We start from the raw sequence: 23,096 nt of genomic DNA, 5'->3' as shown, positions 1-23,096 counted from the left end.
AATTTGTAGTCGATTAAAAAATAAATTGACACTCATTGTATGGTCAATAGAACATAGCTAATATGGTCAAATTTTCAGGTTCTTATCAGTACTCTGGCTCCTTCAATCTGGGAATCACAACCAAATGGCACATGATTGATCTGGCAGAATCTATACAACATACAGAAATGGTCTGACGTCTCCTTCTACAACTTTCATTTGATCATAATCACATGTTAAATGCAAAGTTGAAAACCTCTGAGTCCCAGTTTTAGATTCTTGTTTTCAGCAGGGCACTGGCACCTCCCATTGTACTTCATACACTTCAGGGTCCAGATTTCAGCTGTATTTATATATTTTATGATATCGCTATACTTTACAGATACTAAATGTGCATGTGGTTAAAGGAAAAGGTCAGTGGTGTCTACATTATTCACTACAACAGCTGCTCCCTGTACACGTGCACCCTGTACCTAAACCTATGATCACTACCATACCTGCTCCCTGTACCCACACCTATAATCACTACCATACCTGCTCACTGTGCCCAAACCTGTGCCCTGTTCCTACACCCACAAGCTCTTATTTGTACACAAGGAAGGATTGCTAAATTGCATTTAGACACATTATGACCTCATCTAAGCTCCAGATCGCAACTGTGTGACAAAAACGGCTAAATAAGCATGTATTGGAAATGAAATCAGATTGCAACAGACCAATGTTGTTTAATTAGCCAGTGTATTGTGCAAGAGACATTGTGATATATACAAGACAGTGTGACACTGGACTATAATGTCAGGAGTGACCCAGGCCAAAACAACAAACAAATCCACACTAGAAACAAGCCACTCACTAAACCTACAAAGACAAAAGAAAATACACACACAACTACATTTACGCTGTAAGTGGAAAACACAGATCAAATCCACACCCCAAACAAAATGGCAGTGACTCGATACTTAACAGTGAACACACAAGAAAAGGAACAAAGTGGAATACAACTGTTTCCTTTTATTCCTCCTAGGAGCAGGCGAAGTCTTACATGCACACACACACCATACCAACATAGGACATAAAAACCTTTTCTGAAGATGTTTTCTTTTTTAGTTTTGTCAGCCTGAACTGCAGTGCTCACTTTAAGTTATGTTTATCAGGATATGGGGCACCTGGTGCAGTTTAAATGTGATGTGGCCAAGTCTGATTTGACTGGATGTTCTATTAGGTGTCATACCAATCTTCAACTACTTGGGAATGCAGCAGCCAGAATACTGAAATGTTGATCATATTCTATAAGACCTACAGTGGCTAAAAATGCTGTTATTTACGTTTACATTCACAGCAGTTAGCAGACACTCCTATCCAGAGCGACTTACAAAAGTGCTTTGTCATTTACTCATAGAATATATCCTAGTACAGTAGGTTAGAATCAAACATATCAATGAACTAGAATACTGTAGAATACAGGGATAAATGCTGATACCTAGAAGTGCAAAATACATAAGGTCTATCTTAAACAATAAGTGCTAGAGTTTGTTAAACAACATAAACAATACCCTACAATAAGTACTAAATTAGTCAGTCAATATGGGAGCAGTGTTAGTTGTCCTTTAACTATTCTGCAAATAGATGGGTCTTCAGTCTGTATTATTAACCTATACATTTCAAAATTATCCTGCCAATAAGTGCAGCATGTATGGTAAAACGAAAGCCAGTGGACAGCTGCATGTCCTCTCCTGACGCCTCATTCCACAGGATTAGAGTGAGGCAGAAAGGCTCTCCTGGGGCACGCACAAACAAATGGCTTTAATAACAGTCCCACTCTCACTTGTCATAATATCCTAAGAAATTAAATTAATTACACTTCCAATTAAGTAGATCAGTGGCAGGAGTCCCCGGTGACAGTAAGCACTCATGTCAGGCTTGAGAGGATAGAGGACCAGTCCTCATCTATTGACTGTAAAGCTTCACCATTCAATGACAATCTCTTCCCTTAGGGCATTCCCTTAATCCCTTTCTTCTGCTTTCATCTGTGAGCAATTTATGTGGAACACCATAAAGAGAAGGAAAACAAAAAGCTAATCAGCAAATCAGAATGTCTTTGTCCTGCAGTTATTTTTAACCCTACTCTACTGGTAGGTTCCGGTAGTGCACTTATCACAGAGTTCCACATAGTACCTGCTGTTAGTATTTCAACATGCTCTCTCCCTCTGAACGGTCCTCTGGGGAGAGGTTAGAGAATGTGTGAAAGAGGACAGTAGACAGCATGGTAAATGAATGTCCAGTGTTGTTTCATTTTTATTTTAAATTCAAAACTTGCATAACAGCGTAACACCACAATGCAAAATTATAGAATGACAAAAGATCGAACTTGACACTTGCTGCCTCCTAGAAACCACACTGTTTTCAATTACAACTGTTTTTATTGACATCAAAATAGGCGTTCTTCAGCTGACTGGAGATGTGGATAGTGATCTGACTGTTTATCCATCCACAGCACACACACTTCCAACCCACTCCATGAACGGCCACAGCCAGTATATATCTGCTTCACTTTTCAGCACACCCGAGTAAGGGTGACAGGCAACAGGTCTTGATTATTTGGCACAGGTAAGCTAAAAGCCACAGCAGAACAGAACTGTATCATGGCTGTGGGTTCAGACTAGATTGGATGTTTTTCTTTGCAAATTAACTTATTTTCTTAATCTTCAGAACTTTAGCTTTAGCTCTGAAGTTCCAAAAAACGCATACATACAGTCACAGATTACAGCAGGTGTCTAACATATGAATACCTGCATTCTTACAGCAATGCAGTATCCTGGATGTACCCTCATTGAGGGCCATACTGCCTGCTGTAGTTACAGGATACTGATGGTTGTTGTTGGAGACAGTGTAAGAACACTGACAGCAGGCACACCTGAAACAAAAATCTGGACCAAAAACATTGCATCTTTCTTTTATCAGTCTCTTTCCCAGTAAATTCTAAAACATTGCTCTATTCCTCTCCAACACAAGACACTGGGAAAAATAAATAAAAAGCTACCAGATAACTAAATAACAATAACAAAAACCTGACTTCTGAATGGCAAAAACCATTTTAATAACAAGTTAAAATACTTGCTCATAGAATAATTTTTTGGCTTCACTTATGTACTTCTAATTTTTGAGTTTACATAGATTAAATATTCACATGCCATGTTTAGCGAGACATGACATCACACTGTGTCAAAACTGCATCTAGGCTTAGCAAGGTAATAGCATGGGGAAAAAAAATTGTTTGTGTGACTATACATAATGAATCCACAGAGGGGAGGAGTGCAGATTACCTACCATTCATATAACAGGCACAAACAAAAACAATACCACACACACACACACACAAGAAAATATCAGCAACACTGCCATGGATAGTGCTCACAGAGCCATACACTAAATCATGGGCAGTGTCATCGTCCACTGACAACTGCTGGTCACTATAGCATTGCATTCAGTCTGCAGTTAGGTGGTTAGGAATGGTGAAGGGGTGAGGAAGCAACAGGAGCGTAACGGAGTCCGGAGCTTTAAAGGAGTGTGGATGTGCATGTGTATAATCATGTGAGCACGTCTTCACGGCCTTGAGGAATAATGGGCTGAGTTGGTCAAATACAGAAAGAATATGCAGAAGCACACATGTGGTCTCTGTTAGTGTAGTGTGTTGATGTGGTAAGGTGTTTTGTGTGTGTGTGTGTGTGTGTGTGTGTGTGTCAGAGCATGCGTGGTATAATAGTGAAGGGCAGGACTGGGCTGCTGGCCTCCAGCTCCAGGGCGGTGAGGAAGCATTCTGTAGCGGCTGCGTCATGACCTTGAGCCTGCAGCACCTCCCCCAGGCTATTCCACACATCATGGGCCGTGGAATTCACCTGTACAGCATCTCGCAAAACCTTCTCCGCCAGACTATACCGCTGCAGTTGGTGAAGGATCAAGCCCTGGCAGGCCAATGTTTGGAGTGCACAGAGAAGAAAAAGAAACAGAAAAGTTAGTTGGATCTGTACAGGTTAAAAATTTTAGTCATTAACACGGTGTGAAATAAATCCACTTGCTTGCTGTCTAGTGTGTGAGTGTGATTATGTGAGTGAGTAAAAGTGTGAGTAAGTACATTAGATACTCATTCCCTGACTTATTGATGGAATGATCCAGCAGAGAGGAAATGGAGAGCTCTGACAGACACATGTCTGTACACACACACACACACACACACACACACACACACGTGTATTAGTATTAGGGTCTTCATACTACTGATAGTATTTTGAGGCAGTATGTGCTTGTGCATGTGTTTTATGCCAGCCGCTAGAGTCTTGTTATACAACGGCAGTTCCAGTGTACGCAGTCCTCAGGCTCTCTACACAGGCCACATTTTTACTCTGCTCCTTCTCCCAGTACATTCCATGTTGCTGTTCCCTCATCCAGCACACTCCATGTTACTGTTCCTTGAGCCAGGCATATTTCAGCTCCACATATGCCTGAACCAAGAAACAACACTAAATTTCTGTTAGAGTTGTGCCGGGAAATATAAAGCAAAAACTGCTGACTATCTGAGGGTTTCTATGAACTGGGCTGGCAACAGCAGTTTTGTAACAGCCAAGTCCTAATATGTAGTAATATAACTGTAAGATTGCATTTTTGGCATTGGTACAAGGAGCAGCCTTGTCAGTGTACATAACTCACCAGTCTCTGCATGCTCCTGACATGTGTGGGACTGATGGAGAGAGCCTCTTCGTACCAGCGCTTGGCATCCTCCATATTGCCACGCAGCTCAGCCACCTGCCCCTTCATGAACAGCACATTGTGGGACATGGGAAAGAGACTGGCAGCCTCCTGCGTACATGCCGTAGCCTCTGCAGGCTTCAACATGCCAATATACACCTCCGCTACAGGACAAAGAGAGGAGAAAAAGGGGGGGGGGGGGTGGTTCCTGAGCTGCACTCTACTTCAACGTAAACAGTTCACAATACAACAATCAACATCAATTAAATCACAAGCCAAATCACTGAGTTCCCCCAAATCCCTGCAAATGAGAAATTACTGAGTCCGCACACAGATACATGCAAGTACAGCATTAGATTGCCTATGCTGACAGAATGGTAGGTTTTCATCAGGACAAAACTGAAGCTCTAGAGTCAGGAACAAACAGCTAGCTCCATGAAGAGTAAAAATTAATCTTAGACTTCGGTAATTTACAAACTTGGTATTACCGGGATACCCTAATTTGTGAGACTACATAATATAAAATCAAATTTAGGTTTGCTTGTTTTAGTGTAACTGCTATTCTTGGCAAAATTACTGAAGTAAAAGGAGCACTACATATGCTGGAAGTGTTGTAGATGCCTCCAGTGTGTAATCTAAAACTGAGAAGCGTCTATGGATGACTTATTCAGTTGTGACGTTAACTGGATATCTAACTACAGGTTTGTTACATATATGTGTAAAGGGCTAAGCCACATGATCTTTCTTGTGTAGTTTGGTACAGCTTTATAAGTGTATATAAGCTTTACCAAACATCCATTTGACTTCAGAAGGGAAGAAATTATGGCAAAATAAACTTGTCATTTACTGGACATTAGAAGTATATTAAAAGGACACACTTTGAGAATATATACAGTGAAAACAAATGAGAAAGAAACCCAATTAGAAAGAAAACATTTAGTTTCTTCCTGGTCACTCTGTTCTAAGTAATGAAATATGTTCTTTGTTTTATTTCAGAGTAAAACACATTTTGCTGTGGCAAGCACGGTAAGTCATAGCTCCTCTGGTCTGTGCTGTGCTGTGAGTGAATTGTACTAACTCCGCTCTGTGCTGTGTATGAGAGGAGTATACCTACTCTTCTCTGTGGTGTGTGTGAGTGGAGTATACAAACTCCGCTCCATGCTGTGTGAGTGGAATATACCTGCATGAAGCCAAATCTGAGCCAGGGTCATCCAGGGATGCAGGGGGCCTTGTTTTGGTGCACTACTCTGCAGAGAGGAGGCCACTTCTGACAGCGCTTGCTCCACCCGTGATGCTGCTATAGATGTAGCATGGACCGAACCTGTAGAGGACAGAGACAGTCAGACAGCACCCTCTAGAGGTGGGAAATATCTCATATCCACATTTCTGTATTAGGACCTTTTCTTCCCAATTACACCCTTAACTCAATGGAATATTAAAATGTTAGAAAAGGCTATGATGCTAAGCAAACAATACAGAGCAACAAAATGATACCATCCTCGATCTGATCAGACGTGATGAGTTTTTCCCAAAGAAAGGTAGTAATTTTCTGTTCTTTGGAATTGCTTCATCTTTGAAAGGTCTAATACCAAACAAACATTTACATGTTTACATTTGTATAAAAGTATATAGTATAAAAGTATAAAATCATTTGCAACTAGTTTATGACAAAATTAATCAAGGACGTTTGGCAAAAATACTACGTTAATTGAATTAATACATGAAATTACAGGTGAAAACACAAGCTGCCTGTCATGTTTGGCCCCTCCTAGTGTCATTATTGTCATGGATACCCTTTCTCATGTATTTGTTTTGCTTCTGTGTTTCTTTTTCTCTGCCTTTCATTTGTGGCACCTGTGTCATGTTAAATTCTTATTAGTACTTGTACTTAAACCCTGTCTTGTGCCATGTGTGTTTGCTGGTCATTGTGTTATGTCCTAGCCACTGATTGTGTGATTCCTAGCCTGTGTGTTAATTCTAGCTGTTTGTATTACAAGGCTTGCATTTTCTCTGCCTGTGCTAGTGTTGGCTCTATGACCCTGGACTGTTCAAACGATTATGATTTTGGATTTGCCCCTAATAAATCTCTTCTAACTGCTCAACGTTACACTGCCATTCTACACTTACAATTACTCCTAAAAAGCAGGTAACATTAGCTGTGAATAATGATTTTGTTTGATAACTTTTATATTTTGCACTTTACCTTATGGTTATTATGTAAAGGTTTTTGCATAAGGTTTGGATAATGCTGTTGAATTCTTGCCATTATTTTTACAGTTAATACAATATTCAGATTATTCTGATGAGCCAGGTTTTCAACATTTCATTTGAAATATTATATAGAAAAATGAGAAACAATTAATGAACTGTACATAAGTGCATAATAATAATAATAATAATAATAATAATAGCCTACCTAAAATCCCCAAGTACTCCATCACAGCCCTGAAACCCAAAATACACTACACTACCTACATTTCCTAAATTCATCAATACTACATAACCCTATGTTAGCCAACACAAATAATTCCAAAATTGTGTTGAGTGGATTTAGGCAAACTGGACATTACCTACATTACCTAACCCTAATCCTTTACGTAACCCTACATTACCCAACTCTAATCCTTTTCTTGTACTATTGTCACGGGAGGCCGGTCCACTTGTAATACAAATTACTCCACTTCCCAGCCTCACTCCCCATCCCCAGAGTATTAATTGGGCGCACCTGTCCTCACTAATGAAGTGTCTATTTAACACCCACAGGTACATGAAGACAGACTATCCCCCAGCATAAGCAGGTGATCGTCGCTGCACTGCCTTCGAGACGAAGACTACCTTGTATGATATATGTGTGTTTCATGCATCAGCTATCTTATTATCTACGGATAATAAAATGTACTTCCCCGCAATCCCGCCTCTCGCTTTCTCCGAGCCGCCACCGTCACAACTATGTAAGTGGATCAGTCTTAACTTGCAGTGTAAACAGCTCTTGGCCTGCTCAAATTAAATAACAGTTCACCACTGATCCAATACAAACCTAAGATTAATAATCAGAAACTTCTTATCTTCTAGCATTGTCTAAAGGACTATATTTTGAAAGAGCAAAGAAAAGAAAAAAAACCATGATGCTTAGATAAAAAAAAAATAAAAAATCATTTCAAAATTGTGTTGAGTGGATTTAGGCAAACTGAAGTGCTATATGTATGTAAACACAAGTATTTACCACAGATCTTTAAACATTGAACTCAGGAAAAGGAAAAAAAAAAAAAAAAAAAAAAAAAAGAAGAGTAGAGTTAGCAATGCAAAATTCCTCAAAACTCACTCCTACACCACACTGTCTCCTTAAAAGGACCCGTGACTTGTTTTGTTGAGATACACCCCGTTTACACCTTGCATTAAAGTGTTTCACATCCATATTCTCTCTGGATTTACTTTGGCTGCATTCTATTTACTCCAGTTTGGCCACATCAGATCCAATCTTTCCCTCGTAAATAGCACACCAACCTACACATTGTTTCCATTTTACTTCCTGAAACCCACTGACTATTAACAGTTGTAGTGCTAAATGTTAAATACAGGCAGTAACCATCTACAGCTTGCAATTAAGGATTTGCTCTGGAGAAGGTTTTAACTGGCAGATGCTGTAATCATCTAGTCAGCCAGCAGAAATATTTCCATTTGTGTATGTGGATACAGATGATGCAATTCGTTTAGACCCTTATTATATGTAGTCAAGGTCCAAGTCTGGTGACCTCTGAATGTGGTTTGAGTGATTCAATTGCAATGTGTTTAGTTGTGTTTACACCAGGTCAAGTGAAATTTGAACGTGATCTGATCACCAAAAACATGTTAAGGTGTAAACAGGCACATAGAGGAGCAATTGCAGAGACTCCTGCACGACATGATCTTTCAACTAGGAGATCCCCCAACAAAGAGTGCCTGGTCCATACATACTGCTTTTTCACAAAAACTCAAGAGTGCTGTATAACAACATAGTATACATATGGCAAAATGGAACCTGATTAACTCACTATAGTGGTCGTTTCTGCACTTGTTTATGCAGAAATAAGAGAAATGAGTGAGAATTAAAAGTTGAATTGGATGGTGAGCATGGCTGGCACTGAGGACGGGCTTGGGTGGGCTAAGCCTGACCTATGAGCTCAAGTCCCCCACAAGCCTGCTTAGAAGGGTATAATAAGTTTAACTGCTTAAACTACACAAAATATATTTGAATTTAAATTATTTCATGCAAAATGCTCATTTGATCTTACATTTACATTTGGCAAACAAACCTAATTATGTAGATGGAAGGGTCATTGACACTCTGTGTCAATAGCAGGAATATATGCATTCTATGCATAGTCAACATGATCTACACAGCCTCCTGGCTGCAGGAAAGTACCAGGACCTGTTTATAGTCTTGATTACTGTTCAGAGAGAGTTTCTATGAGACAACATCCTGTGCCAGTTTCAGAATGGGATGGCCATAGGAGGGCCACCCTTCTATGATAGAACTGTCGCCAGGTGTTGTAGTTAGCAGCAGTATCATCATGATGGGCTCTGCATGCTACAAGAGGATCAAAGAAACAAGAGGTTCAGGAGAAAGATACCCACAATTACTCCATCACCATCACTACTACCACAGTTACAAGTCCCTGCTACAGTTAGCCCATCACCACCACTACTACCACAGTCACAAGTCCCTGCTACAGTTACCCCAACCACCACCACTACTACCACAGTCGCAAGACCAACCTGCTACTGGACTTTTCACCCATTGAAAAACTGTGGGTGGCAAGAGCCAAGCTGGTGGGACTTAAACATAGTGGCACTGTGCCTAACTGAGAAAAGGAAGGGCATTGGCGAAGGAAGTGGTCACAGAAAGCTTGTCCAAGACATTCGAACACAACAGCATCACTTGTGGAGGCCAGGACAGAGGGGTGGAAGAGGGAAAAGAGGAGGAGACAGGGAGAGGAGACAGAAATGGGAAAAACATATCAATTAAAATGAATGAAACTTATGAGGCTTGGTGAAATGAGAAGTACAAGTAAAGAATGAAAAATGAGAATTAACAGAAAACAAAGAGTAGTGAAAACAAGATGGAAATCATCAACGAGATGACAAAATAACTGAAGCTAGAGGGGAGAGAAAAAAAAAAAAAACTTTACACAACTCATAAGAACAAATGTGTTGTTTCTCTCCCTGTCAACAGTGAAATCTAGATAGGTGTAAAGTGTGAAACACACCCCCACCCAGCCCAGATGCCGCAGCTTGTTGCCATGGTGATGATGCAGGGTGTAGCTACAGACAGTGCCTGTGTAACCAGTGAATTTGTGTAATCTGTTTGTATGTTCATGTGTGCATGTGCGTGCGTACATGCACATACGCACATGCGCTGAGGTGGTGGAGAGAAACAAAACAGAGAAAGAGAAAGAATCCTACCAGTTTCAGGGTCACTGAAGTCAGGCAGTGTCATGGCATTTAGCTGCCGCCGGTCAGCAATGGCCCTGTCCAGCAGGCTGCTACCTCGTCCAGAATCGCTACACACAATCAGAGCAGAGAAAGAGCAGTAATAAATAACAGGAGCTGAGAATGTGATGCAAAGTATGCTGATGAAACTGTGAACTGATGAAACCACTCTCACGTCACAACCTACCTGACTCCACACAGGGACTATTTTAAACATAGAAACAAACACACACATTTAGAAAAAGAAAAAGGGAAAGTATATAGATGCCTTAACATACATGAAGGACAAGCAGAGTTCTGGAGGGGAAGTGGAAATGATAAAGATCTAAACTGATACTTTTTTCAGAAGCTCAAGCCACGAGTGTAGTAGTGTAAGAATGTGCACAAAGAATTCCCCCCACCCCAACAAGTGTAAAATATAATAATGTTTTTTGCTTTACCATGAAACTGCAGTAAGCTATTTGCTGATACACAGAGGAGTGTGGAGGAGCCGTTAGAGATCAAGCACAAGCGGGAGCGAGAGCCCATGCACACTGCCCCTCCTAATTCAAGGGTAGGAGCTGCGAGGTCTCTCTCTCTCTCTCTCTCTCACACACACACACACACACACACACACACACACACACACACACACACACACACACACACTAATGCTCAAGAATCAAGGTTTAATCCTGGAGGCCTACTGACAATTCCAGGAATTTTGACAAGACATAGTGATGTTGGAGCCTGACAAAACACTCCACACTGGGGCGACACATGGGAACAAGAACTGCAACCAAGCTTCAACAAAGAAATGAGCCCACCATGATGAAGAACTTAAGGAGAAGTAATAATAGAATCAGAAGAACAAGCAAGGAAAATGACAAGATGCTATACAAGAGGAAATGAAAAGGATGGAGGAGCAGAAAGGAAGAGAAGATTTAACGAAGACTCATGAAGCTCAGAGTAAACAGGATTAACTGTACAGACAACGAGAGAAAAAACACAACAAGAACTCAAAGCAATTGGAGAACAAATGACTCAGCAGATAGCCGAGATCAACAAGAGGATGGAGAGAGCCCAAAAGACACAAGATGACTCAATAATCAACCATGAAGAACAAAGTGAAAGTGGAGGGGAAGAAAACAAATCAAACAGAGACAACTACATAGAAGATCTGGTCGTTTACCGAACAAAATGACACTCAACAAAAGCCAGCCACAAGAAGTACAAAATGCACTGGAAGAGGTAGTGTGCCTAAGCAACATGGAATGGTCAGTCTTCAAGGATCACGTTATTCATCATGTGGAACGATACAGAAAAAAGAAGGAGAAGGAAAATATAGAGAACATGGAGAAGTTGACTATGCAGTTATAGAAGGCTCAGCTAACAGAGCTGAAAAGAAAGAGAAGGAAAGAGAAGAAAATTAAAGATGTGGGAAATCAAGCAGCACTGGTGACCAAGGAGCCTAGTGAAACTTCTACTGTAACCATGTCACAAACAAATGACGCCATCATACAGGCAGCAGTAGCAACTCAACCAACTAGTCACAAACAATAATCCACAGAATGTACAGCCAGTTCCAGTCACAGTTCCAGCTACAGCTCCAGTAATTCCTCCAAACAGCTTCTATGAGAATGGAGGTGGAAGAGGAAGAGGAGGAGGAAGATAGAGGACGAGGAGGAGTGCAAAGGCAAGAAGGAAGTCAAAAAATACAACAGATACCAGAAAAACAGCAGGGCCAGAGAATAATATACTGCTGGACGTGTGGACAACCAGGACACAAGTCGTGACTACCCCACTGAAAATGATTCTAAGGATGCCCAGAGGACCTAAGCGGGGAGCACTTGCAATTGGTAACCTCAACCTCTCTGGTAAGGGAGTGCAAATTGCCAGTTTAAGTTAATGGTCAGCAGAAACTATTCTTCCTGATGGATATGGAAGTAATGGGACCAGAAGGTACTCACTCACCCCTCTCAACACAAAAAACTTGAATACAAGGGTTCCCTGGGAAAACACAAAGGCTAAGATTCATAGAACCATTAGAGCTGATAGGAACACAAAAGATAACAATGCCACTTTTGTAGTCAGAGTCCTTTCCACTTAACCTATTAGGAAGAGATGCACTGTGTACAGTCATGGCCAAAAGTTTTGAGACTGACAAATTTTGGCTTTCACAAAGTTTACTGCCTCAGCTTTTTGAGATTCCTTTGTCAGATGTTTATATGGTAGAGTGAAGTACAATTATAAGCATTTCATACGTTTTTAAACTTTTTTATTGACAAATACATCCAATTTATGCAAAGACAGTGTTGCAGTGTTGACCCTTCTTTTTTAAGACTTCTGCAATTTGCCTTGGCAAATCAGCTTCTGGGCAAAATCTTGATGGCAACCCATTTTGCCTAATCAGTGCTTGGAGTTGATCCCAGTTTGTCCACCCTTTTTTTGAGGACTGACGACACGTTCTCAGTGGGATTGAGATCTGGGGAGTTTCCTGGCCATGGACCCAAAATTTCAATGTTTTGTTTACCGAGCCACTTGGTTATCACATTTGCCTTGTGACATGGTGCCCCATCATGCTGGAAAAAGCATTGTTCATCACCAAATTGCTCCTGGATCATTGGGAGAAGTTCGTCTTGGTGGATGTTTTGTTACTTTATTCATGGAAGTGTTCTGAGGCAAAATTCTGAGCAACCCCACACATGAATAGTCTCAGGATGCCTCACTGTTCGCATGCCACAGAGCTCATGGTAGCACTTACCTTTTCTTCTCCAGACAATCGTTTGTTTAGATGTCCCAAACAGTCTGAAGGGGTCTTTATCAGAGAAAATAGCTTTACCCAGTCTTCTGCAATCTAATCCCTATACTTCCAGCAAAATGTCAGTCTGTTTTTTTGGAGAGAAGTGGCTTCTTTACTGCCCTTCTGGACACCAAGCTATCCTCCAAAATTCTTTGCCTCACTGCACTCTCACCTGCGTTCTGCCATTCCTGAGCAAGTTCTGCACTGGTGGTGACCCAATCCTGCAGCTGCATCCTCTTAGGAGACAGTCCTGGCACTTGCTTGACTTTCTTGGGTGCCCTGAAGCCTTCTTCATTGCAATTGAACCTCTCTCCTTGAACTTACTGATGATTCGCTAAATGGTTGGTTTAGGTGCTATCTTACAAGCAGCAATGTCCTTGTTTGTGAAGCCCCTTTGATGCAATGCAATGATGACTGCTCATGTTTCCTTGGAGTTAACCATGGTTAACAGAAGAAGCACCATCATCCTTTTATAGCAACCTGTCTGCTCTTCTAATCAGCATAACAGAGTTATATCAACTGCCTTGTCCTCATTAATACTTTCTCCTGAGCTAACGAGAAGATCACTGAAATTATATTAGCAGGCAATTTTGTGTCAAGGCTGAAATGAAGTGACTGGAATGCAGTAATCTTTGTGATTAAGTTATTTTTTCATGGCAAAGAATGATTTTGCAATTAATTGCAATCCATCCAATCTAGAGTTATTGCAAATTGCCACCATATAAACTGAAGCAGCAAATTTGTGAAAACCAAAATTTGTCAGTCTCAAATCTTTTGGCCACAACTTTAGACTAAAAGCAGATATTAAGTGTACAATAATAGTAACAGTAAATTTCCCAACTCAAGTATGGCAAATGATATTGACCACAGTGAAAGAATAATCACAATTACCTGGCCCAACAGTGTACTAGCTGAAACTAAGGGAATCAAACCTTACATAATGATTTTACTACATGGAAATCATGGATACAGGCTATGAGACTGGAAATGGAGGAAGTGTCTGATGATTTACTGTGTACACTACTCTATGATCCAAAGATCATAGAAAGAGTGCATAGAATTAGGATCCATTCTGATCACTACAGGAGACATGATAATAGCCCCACAAGGAGTTGCAGTGAAAGCAGAGCTAACACTGGAAAGAGCCCAGTGATATCAAGTGCCAAATGCCATCTCACGTGTATCTTTGATGGTTGCAAAAGAAAGCCAAGCCAAAAGATCTGGGACAAATGATGAAAGCCAGATAAAAACAGACAATGAATAAATTCATAGGTCATTATATAAAAAAAAGCTATGAAAAATCTATGAAAATCAGTTGATAGGGTGATGGCAGAAATGGCCATGGTAGATAAGGTGAGAACAGCTAGAAAATACATCTAAGTGCAGAACATGAAGAATTTTTAAAATGGGTACCAAATAAACTATTGACTCAACATCATACAGATGCAAGTTTAGTCAAATCGGCAGGTGAAGTACAAATTCAAGTAAAACCTAATGTAGAACTCTTTTGGCAAAAAAAATTAAAATCCACTCAATACAGCAATTTATGAGGGAATAAAATCCACAATTGAAGTTTTAGTAAAAGCAGGAGTTCTGCTTGAATCTAAAAGCCTATGTATTACCCCAATATTTCCAGTGAAAAAATCTCATTTAGATAAGTGGTATCTAGTACATGACCTGTGTGCAATTATTGCAATAGCGGAAGCTGAAACACCAGTAGTGACCCTACAAACTATTCTGAAACATACCACCAGAAGTTACCAAAAGGCTATTGTGAAAGTCCATCAGTATTTAATAGGGTAGGGGCAGCAGACTTTAAGTGACATTAAAGTAGAAAGCACAAATCTGCAGTATGTTGATAATTTATTACCATGTTGTAAGACTGAAAAACAATGTGAGAAAGACTCATTTACTGTGTTTACAGCATTAGCAGAAAAAGTGCACAAAGTAAATAAGGATACGTTCTGTGCAACAGAGCTAGACTACTTAGACATCTTAAGTGAAGTGAAAGGTCCATCATGCTCTCTCATATGAAAGCTGTTAGAAATGCACCTAAACCAAGAACAGTAGCAGAAATGTTGACATTTCTAGGAATGGCTGGTTATAGCAGACAGTGAATATGTGACTTTGCCTTAAAAACTGGATGAAGGACTTTAAAAATATTAAAATAGACTTATGGGACATCTCCAGCATTGGCAAACCCAGATTACTCCAAAGCATTTCAGCTTTATGTAGCAGCCAGGACTGGCTATGCAAATGCAGTATTAACACAGGTAAATAATGGTCAAAGCCAACCCAATGTTTATTTTAGTACACAGCTTGACAAAATTGAACAAGCAATGCCACCCTGTTACCTGGGTCTGGCTGCAGCTACTAAGTTATGTGCAAGACAACAGACAGAAAATTAATTGGCTAAATGCCTTGCCATTAGCTTTAATGAGCATGAGAATGACAACTAATTGTAATACTCATCTCACTCCACATGAAATCCTCACAGGACACCCTATGCCTGTTACTTACTTAAGCGGACCAACTAATGAACTTAGAATAACTGCAAGGTGAACTGGGGAAATATGTCAGGTGCCTAACAAAGATCTATAAGGAGATCTTCACACAAGTAAAGGGTGCAATTGAAGGATGTAACTGAGAAATTGCAGAAGGACTGAAGGAAATATTACCAGGAGATTGTGTCAGTGAAAACACTCAAAAGAGTGAGATTATAAAATATTGAAAGTATTAATGATGTCAGGAAATGCAAAAGACCAAATTAGGCTTCGGAAGTAAGCAGGAAGGATGAATGACCAAATTAGGCCTTAGTAGCAAGTCCGGGATTGAGGCCAGGATAACACCTAAAGATACAATGTTATTGTGATTAGTAGCCAGTGGGATGAATGAAACCATCGTTTTTGAAATACTACAAGCCTTGAATTGGAGATAATGGTATCAACTTGGGTTATTGCTTTCTGATCTTCCAATTTTACACCATTATGTTCAAAACAGAATACTGTGTAATAAAAAATGGTTATGTAACTGACGTAGATGAAAAGATTGACCACACCTGAGACCGTTAGACATACTCCAGACTACGCCCTGTTCGTGCGTAACATTGAGCTCGTCAATAAATATTGGACCAGCTATTCTCTTCAATTAATTCCTGAGTCTGCATCTTTATTTCTATTTAGTGTATATTAAACAAAACAACTGGATACTTGGGCAGGAAAAAGCAAGGAACGACAAGAGTTTGGTAAGAACCCAGACGTGAAAGACATTTTAAAGTTGTTCTTGCAACACCCACTGCTAAAGGTGGAAGGATGTAAAGTGTGGTTTCATTTGAATCATTGTTCTCAGGCCCCGGAATTATTGAAGCCAGTGCATCACACAGAGTAACAACAACAAGTTCCTGTAACAGACAGTGGACTAGGTGAACAAGTTGCTGAGGCAGGACCTAGTGGAATTTCCAGGCCAGTGACTCAAAGTGTTACTTGATAAACACCACAAGCGAGACCACATACAGATAGTGAGAATTCTAATTATGAGTCTTGACAAAGTGATTCAGACTCCAATGCAGATAAATCAGTAAGGGTGTGAGCCAAGCACAGCCTATAATGTCTTCATTGAAAATCAAGTCAGAGATGTATTAAAAGGATTATCTAGAACTGTAAGACAATCATGTGGTATCCTGAGGACATTGCTGGACTGTGAGGGGTGAGGAGTATAAACTGTATATTGTTTTTATTTGTTCTTTCTTGTACTACCATTTGGTTCGCATACAGATGGAACTCAGTTGATTTTGATACCATATCTTGCTAAGGTAATCACACTGAAGCAAAGGGCCTGAATCATACAAGTGCATATACACACACACACACATACACACACAGTAAATATATATATATATATATATATATACACATACACACACACACACACACACACACACACACACACACAGTAAATATATATATATATATATACACATATACACACACACACACAGTAAATATATATATATATATACACATATACACACACACAGTAAATATATATATATATATATATATATATATATATACACATATCCACACACACACACACACACACACAGTAAATATATATATATATATATATATATATACACATATACACACACACAGTAAATATATATATATATATATATATATATATATATATATACACATATCCACACACACACACACACACACACAAACAGTAAATATATATATATATATATATATATATATATATATATATATATATACACACACACACACACACACACACACACACACACACACACACACACACACACACACACACACACACACACACACATACATACGTGTGAATCTGATCTGGCGACCTCCAGCTAGACTTTCCACATAAATGTATGTGTTTTAACACACTGTCAGCAGTGTGCATGTGAAAGAAACACACACCTGGGATTTGTGAGGTTGTAGCATGATTTCCAGATCTGCAGCATATGTTTGCAGGTAAGCAGTGCCTCCTCTGGCCCACGGCACAGTGTCTCCAGTTTAACCTTTGTAAAGAGCAGCCTGCAGAAAAAACATACACAGTTTTTGGGAAAAATGTCTGCTTTGGTCTGCACTGTGAGACTCACACTTCTATCTCTCTCTCTCCCTCACCATTTTGGCTTCCATTGCACCCCTCCCCCAACCCATCATGATCTTTCAAAAGAGAACTAGATACCAGCAACACAGACACCAGGTCACTAAGTAGGAGCACCTTATATCACACGATGCAGTGCACTTCCCTCGGCTCATCATTACTGCATCAGGGAGTTTCAGCAAGGTCGTGACTGCACTAAAGAAAAAAGCTCATAGAGCTCATATGATATGCAACATTGATATAGCCATTGTTTGGTCCAAATTACATGATAGTGCAATACATCCCATTACACTGTAAATTAGTGAGGTATGGGGTCCACTCATAGCCCTTTTCGAACACAGCATCTCTGGTTCTGCAACTGGTTCTGTTCAGGTTTTTGAGAACCTTGGTGCTCTTCAGAGAACTGGCCCGTTTGCACCAGATTTTCCAAGAGTGAGTCATCAACAGAGGGTGTTGCACTACAGAAGTAAACAATAATGACATTGCGGTGTGCATAGATTACCTGCAAGCTTTCATGCCGTTGTTATAGATGTTTCTTTTTATCCAAAAAAACAAGCACAGATCAATTACTGGTAAAAGAATAAATCAAATGAGGAAGCAAACGCTTGTTTCCAACTGAAATAATTTAAATAAATTGTAAAAATAAAATATTGAACAAATAACCAACAATGTTAACCCTATGAAGTCTAAGGGAATTTTCTGTTTTTGCATATTTTATTAAATTCACTTTAAAGGTTCTTACTTATACCATGATACCCACATGCTTCATATTAAAATGTTCATACCAATCTCAGCTCTCTTTCAAATAAGGTGCCATTTGACCTATAGCACTGTATAAATAAATATGGCCATAAACCTGAAGATATGAGGTCAAATTTTATAAATCTATCATGTTTCATGTGATAACTTACCTTTACTCAAGTGAATCAACTGTTTTGGTGTTTTATTAATATTATTCATTTTAAATAACATTAACAGATTAATAATATTCATAAATTGAATATTTAAGGTATTAATAATTAATAAGAATATTAAATATTAAACAGTTATGGAAATATAATAACACTACATGTTACAGGCAAATGGATAATGTAGTTAACCTATCTTCACCCTTCACGCTGAAAAACCTACTGTTCTCTGGTTCCAGTTGGGAATGAACTTTTTGGGTTCTGGAACCTATTTATTTTTGGGGGAAATGCTCCAAACGGTTCAAAATAAGTGCACCGGAATAGAACCCATTCCACATTAGCTGAAAAGGGCTATCAGTCATCGCAGCTACACTACATTCATTAGAAGTCCATGCATGCAAAATTGTTTAAATCTTTAGGGCTATAGACATATTAAGGAATAGTTGCACCTGGATTTGGGTAAGAGAGCCTAAAAATAAATTTAAAATGTTGCTCATGAACTTAAATTGAGGTAAACTTAGTGACGATCCAGTTGCATACTTTCAGCAATTCCTGACTGCTAACAAACGAACCAGTCTTCTTCCCAAACTAACTTTTTGATCTATTAAACTGTCTCAGTATTCTCTACAGCTATCCAAGGTTTCAGTTGGGGCTCATTCAATCTCTGACTTTTTTACAAATATATAACAAATATATAACATTACTGCATAGCAACGTTACGTAAGAATAACATAGGCCTAGCTTGGTTACAGCTTTCCAAATAAAAGTTGTAATAAAATACAATTATTTGTATAAACCCATCCACATACAACCAGAGTATCCATTAGTGTACTTATCCATTTAATTTCACCAACAAATTCCAGATTTAAGTACAACCAAGCATCAAGGCTTTTCTATGCCTTCAGGTTTTTCATAGTGCATTTACCTGGTATCAAAATCAGCCACATATAAATGTCAGGAAACCTCATTCCTGGCCACATGTTGATGACTGGCTGTTTGGCCATTTAGATGGATTGCTGTGGAGTCCAACTGCCTTTAATTGAAGTAGATAATTGTTTGTTTAATTCCCAGTTTTGCCATTTCCCTTAATAAACGCAGTTATGTCTTAATTTTGGTTGTTTCTACAGCCTTACTTAGAATTTGCATCATACACAGATCTGCTGATAATGAATATCACGTTTGATTTGGAGACAGACAAGACAGTAATCTGTTAGTTCATCTGTGTCAGCTCTATGCAGTGTAGTGGTAGCTGTATCAGTCTGATATGTTACAATAACATTGTGCTTAAATAATGACTGCTCTGTTGGAAATGTTAAGGGCCAGAATAGTAAGAAAATACAATAGAAATATTCTCTCACTTGCATTTGAACAACTGTCTACCTGGGATGCATGTAAAAATCTCAGTTCATGAAAAACTCTATAGGAAATAAGTGGATCAAATACTCCATTATAGATTCCAGTACAAGACCAGTTGTGTGGCGATTTTTATCAATAAGAACATTCATATTTCCACCACTACTACATTAGCTGATCCCAATGAAAGAAACCTCATTGTCTCTGGCTTTCCGGTTACAGTGGCCAATATCTATATCCCAAATCTGGTGTAGTGGACACTAAAGCCTGCTCTTGCAATAAAACCTAAGGTACCCCAACACCCCTTACAGAAAGTCTTCTTATCAAGATACTTTGGAATACGAGTTGCTGCCCTGTGGAGCAATCGGACCCTCATGCCTGGGAGAGCTCATCATATCCACTCTGAGAGGCTTTGTCTGACAAATACCAGAACACATTTGTCTCTGCTAAAAGGGTACTCCCTTCTTTTAGCAGGTCTTCACAGCACTCTGTAAGGAAGGTTTATTACCCTGCCAGGACACATGGCCCAAAGTTTATGACCCCAGCCCTGAACGGTGGGTGATGGGGGGGGTAAACAAAAGTCATAAAGCACCTCATGTGGAATCGAGGGAGGACTTCATATCATGGGACACTTGGATCAAGAAAAACTTATAAAAGATAATATTTCTGAAAGGATTTGACATTTTCCTTGTCAAAGGCCTTCCTGCGAGCATCGCAAAGAGACCCTGATCATGTATGGAATATAATTTTTAATACTTTCCTTTTTTTGTTTGTTTGTACGGACAATTTTTTGTTTTGCTTGCACGGACAATGGATCCATGGCACCCCTCAGTGACTAACAGACTTCACATCTTTGTATAACAATGTGTTGTTATATACATAAAAGGCTCAACATGCTCAATTTGGGATGAAGTCTAACTAAGCTATATACCACTGAACTGATATGAAAACTGCTTTCTCTCTAGTTATGTTATATTTTTCTTATGTCTGTTTAATTCAGTCAGTCATGAAACCATTATATGTATGACTTAACCTGACTTTGCATATTAACCTTTATACATATTACATAATGATTATCTCCATCTCAACTATAGCAGATAGAGGAAGATTATTTGCATTATTAATAATAGTACAGTAACGTACATGTGTAGTAATCATGCTTTCTAGCTTTCTCTATATCTCTCTTCTGTGCTCCTCTTTCTCTCTCAGTAACCAACTCTGTTTTTTTTTAAGTTATGTGTGTTCTTGGAAACTGTAACTGCTTTTGCACATATAATTGTGTGCTTTATATTACTTACTGGGACATCTGCACTATAAATCTAAATATGTGGCCCAAATGTTTCAGGTGAATTAAAGTAACTGACCCCTACTGTTATAGTTTAAAATACGTATGTCTCATATCCAAATACCTCTACCTATTTGTTTTATTCCCCTCTTTTTATTGTTAAAAATTCTATTTTTATTTTTACCCGCCAAAGCCGGAGACAAGTCAAAGAGGCATGAATATGCATGAGAATCTATCCCCTTCCCCGAGTAAGGGTTATAAAACATCAACGCTCAGGAACAAAGGGTGAGAATGAGAGGTTTTGTAATTGGTTAAATGTGAGGAAAGGAAGCTAGTACCTTTCGTGAGAAGTAATACGTACTTAGCATAATGTCTTATTTTATATCTAGTGTGTTGGCCTGTCCATAAATCTGTCTTAAATTTAATTTGTCATGATTAGTCCCTCCCAGCTTCCATGTTTTCCCTGTCTTGTGCATTTTAGTTCCATGCCGTAGTTTTGTTTTCTATGCCCCTCGTTTGATTTTCCACACCTGTCCCTCATTTCTAGCCATATTTAGTTCATGTATTTAAACCCTGCCTTGTGCCCTTGGTCTTGGCTGTTCATTGTGGTGGTTAAATACATCAAACACAATGAACCTAAGTGTTAGAGTCATTGTGCTTCATTAGTGTAATGTCTGAATGTTTTTGAAAGCCTGTCTCTGTATACCCGTAAGTTTGTACACCATGTATCTTTGGCTCGTTTTTCTTAGCCCCGAGTTTTCCCGTCTTTGTCATAACTTGCTTCCCTTGTTTGCCTTTGTGTTCCTTTGGTTCGTTTATCCTAGCCCTGGTTTTGTGTATAATGTATCCTCGTAATCTCCGTGTTGGCTCTATGACCCTGGACTGCTATAACGACTATGACTCTGGATTTGCCCCCAATAAATATCGTTCTTCTCTGTACACGCGTCCACCTCCTTACCGCTCACCGTTACATCCACTATTCTGACAAGATGATCAAATTTTTGCTTTGCATCATTGGTAAAGTTAAAATTAATCCTGTTTGGCCAACAGTAATGAGTACTAATTCATTTCTACAAACTACATCTAGGATACGCCCTCGCATTGACATCTGCGAAGTCAAGGACCCATTAATCTCAGCTCTACAATCTTTGTGATGCTCACGCTCGCCAGTTCGGGACAACCTTTGGTACGGGATTGATGGTAGTGCAACTGGAATATTCAGGATCAGGTGTACTTCCAGTCTTCCAGGGCCATACCTAAACTTCAGTGATCCCTCATGCTGACAGAGTGGCCAAATTGACGATTGTCCCTGGAAACTGACATATGAGCTACATTCGTTCCATTCATATGCTGTCTCGGGGTGACTATGGAGAGATGCATTTCCTAGAGATAATCCTGTGCAGGTTAATATTTCCTCCCCTCATTAGTTAAAACAATAATAGGAACAGGAATCTCCCCTCTGGTAGTGACGACCACCGCTAGCTCCGATCACTTGTTGGGATAGGCTAGTAGTAGTTAGCACCCGAGCAAAACAATTCTCTGACTTGTGCAACGGTTCATCCCTCTGATCTCAGTTCGTGTCTGTTTTTGTTGGTTTATTATTTGATGACCTTGGTGCTACCTACTCTACTAAGTGCACTAAAAGATCCATGTATATAAGTAAAATTTAAAAATAAAAAAACAAACAAAAAAACCCCCACACAACTCAAACCACCACTCATAAAAATTATCAGTGATGTCTAATGGAACGAACTCTTCCATTATCTCTGCAGTAGATAATCTTTATTTTGAAAAAAAGATAAGATTCATTGGATTGTGGCTCCTACTGTGCCAATTAGCCTTTAATGGTGATGTTAAGAAGGTTAAGATGCTTGCTACTGTATTGGACAGAAGCCTTGAATTTGTATTACCTAATACCTTTCATGGTGAT

At 39.3% G+C, this 23,096-nt stretch overlaps 1 protein-coding gene across 5 annotated transcripts in view; it reads right to left on the bottom strand.

Annotated features, from left to right (window-relative positions):
• Positions 1–2,246: 2,246 nt before the first annotated feature.
• LOC113571111 (tetratricopeptide repeat protein 7B) overlaps positions 2,247–23,096 on the bottom strand; it is a 47,159-nt gene continuing 26,309 nt past the window's right edge. For 4 of the 5 annotated variants that reach the window (XM_035532649.2, XM_081721270.1, XM_081721271.1 and 1 more), the window contains 5 exons: positions 17,431–17,547; positions 10,165–10,262; positions 5,903–6,043; positions 4,684–4,886; positions 2,247–3,941 (listed from right to left, as the gene is read on the bottom strand). In XM_035532649.2, coding sequence (XP_035388542.1) covers positions 3,720–3,941; positions 4,684–4,886; positions 5,903–6,043; positions 10,165–10,262; positions 17,431–17,547 — 781 coding nt within the window. In that variant the 3' untranslated portion in view covers positions 2,247–3,719. Of the gene's footprint in view, positions 3,942–3,969; positions 4,479–4,683; positions 4,887–5,902; positions 6,044–10,164; positions 10,263–17,430; positions 17,548–23,096 lie in introns of those variants that run through there. The other variant, XM_081721269.1, reaches the window with a different exon arrangement.

This window comes from Electrophorus electricus, chromosome 10 (genome assembly GCF_041902795.1).
Source record: "Electrophorus electricus isolate QZ-2024a chromosome 10, ASM4190279v1, whole genome shotgun sequence".
In the NCBI taxonomy this organism is placed as follows: Eukaryota; Metazoa; Chordata; class Actinopteri; order Gymnotiformes; family Gymnotidae; genus Electrophorus; species Electrophorus electricus.
Note: the sequence above shows the minus strand (reverse complement) of the source record. Positions and strands in the feature narration are given on the sequence as shown.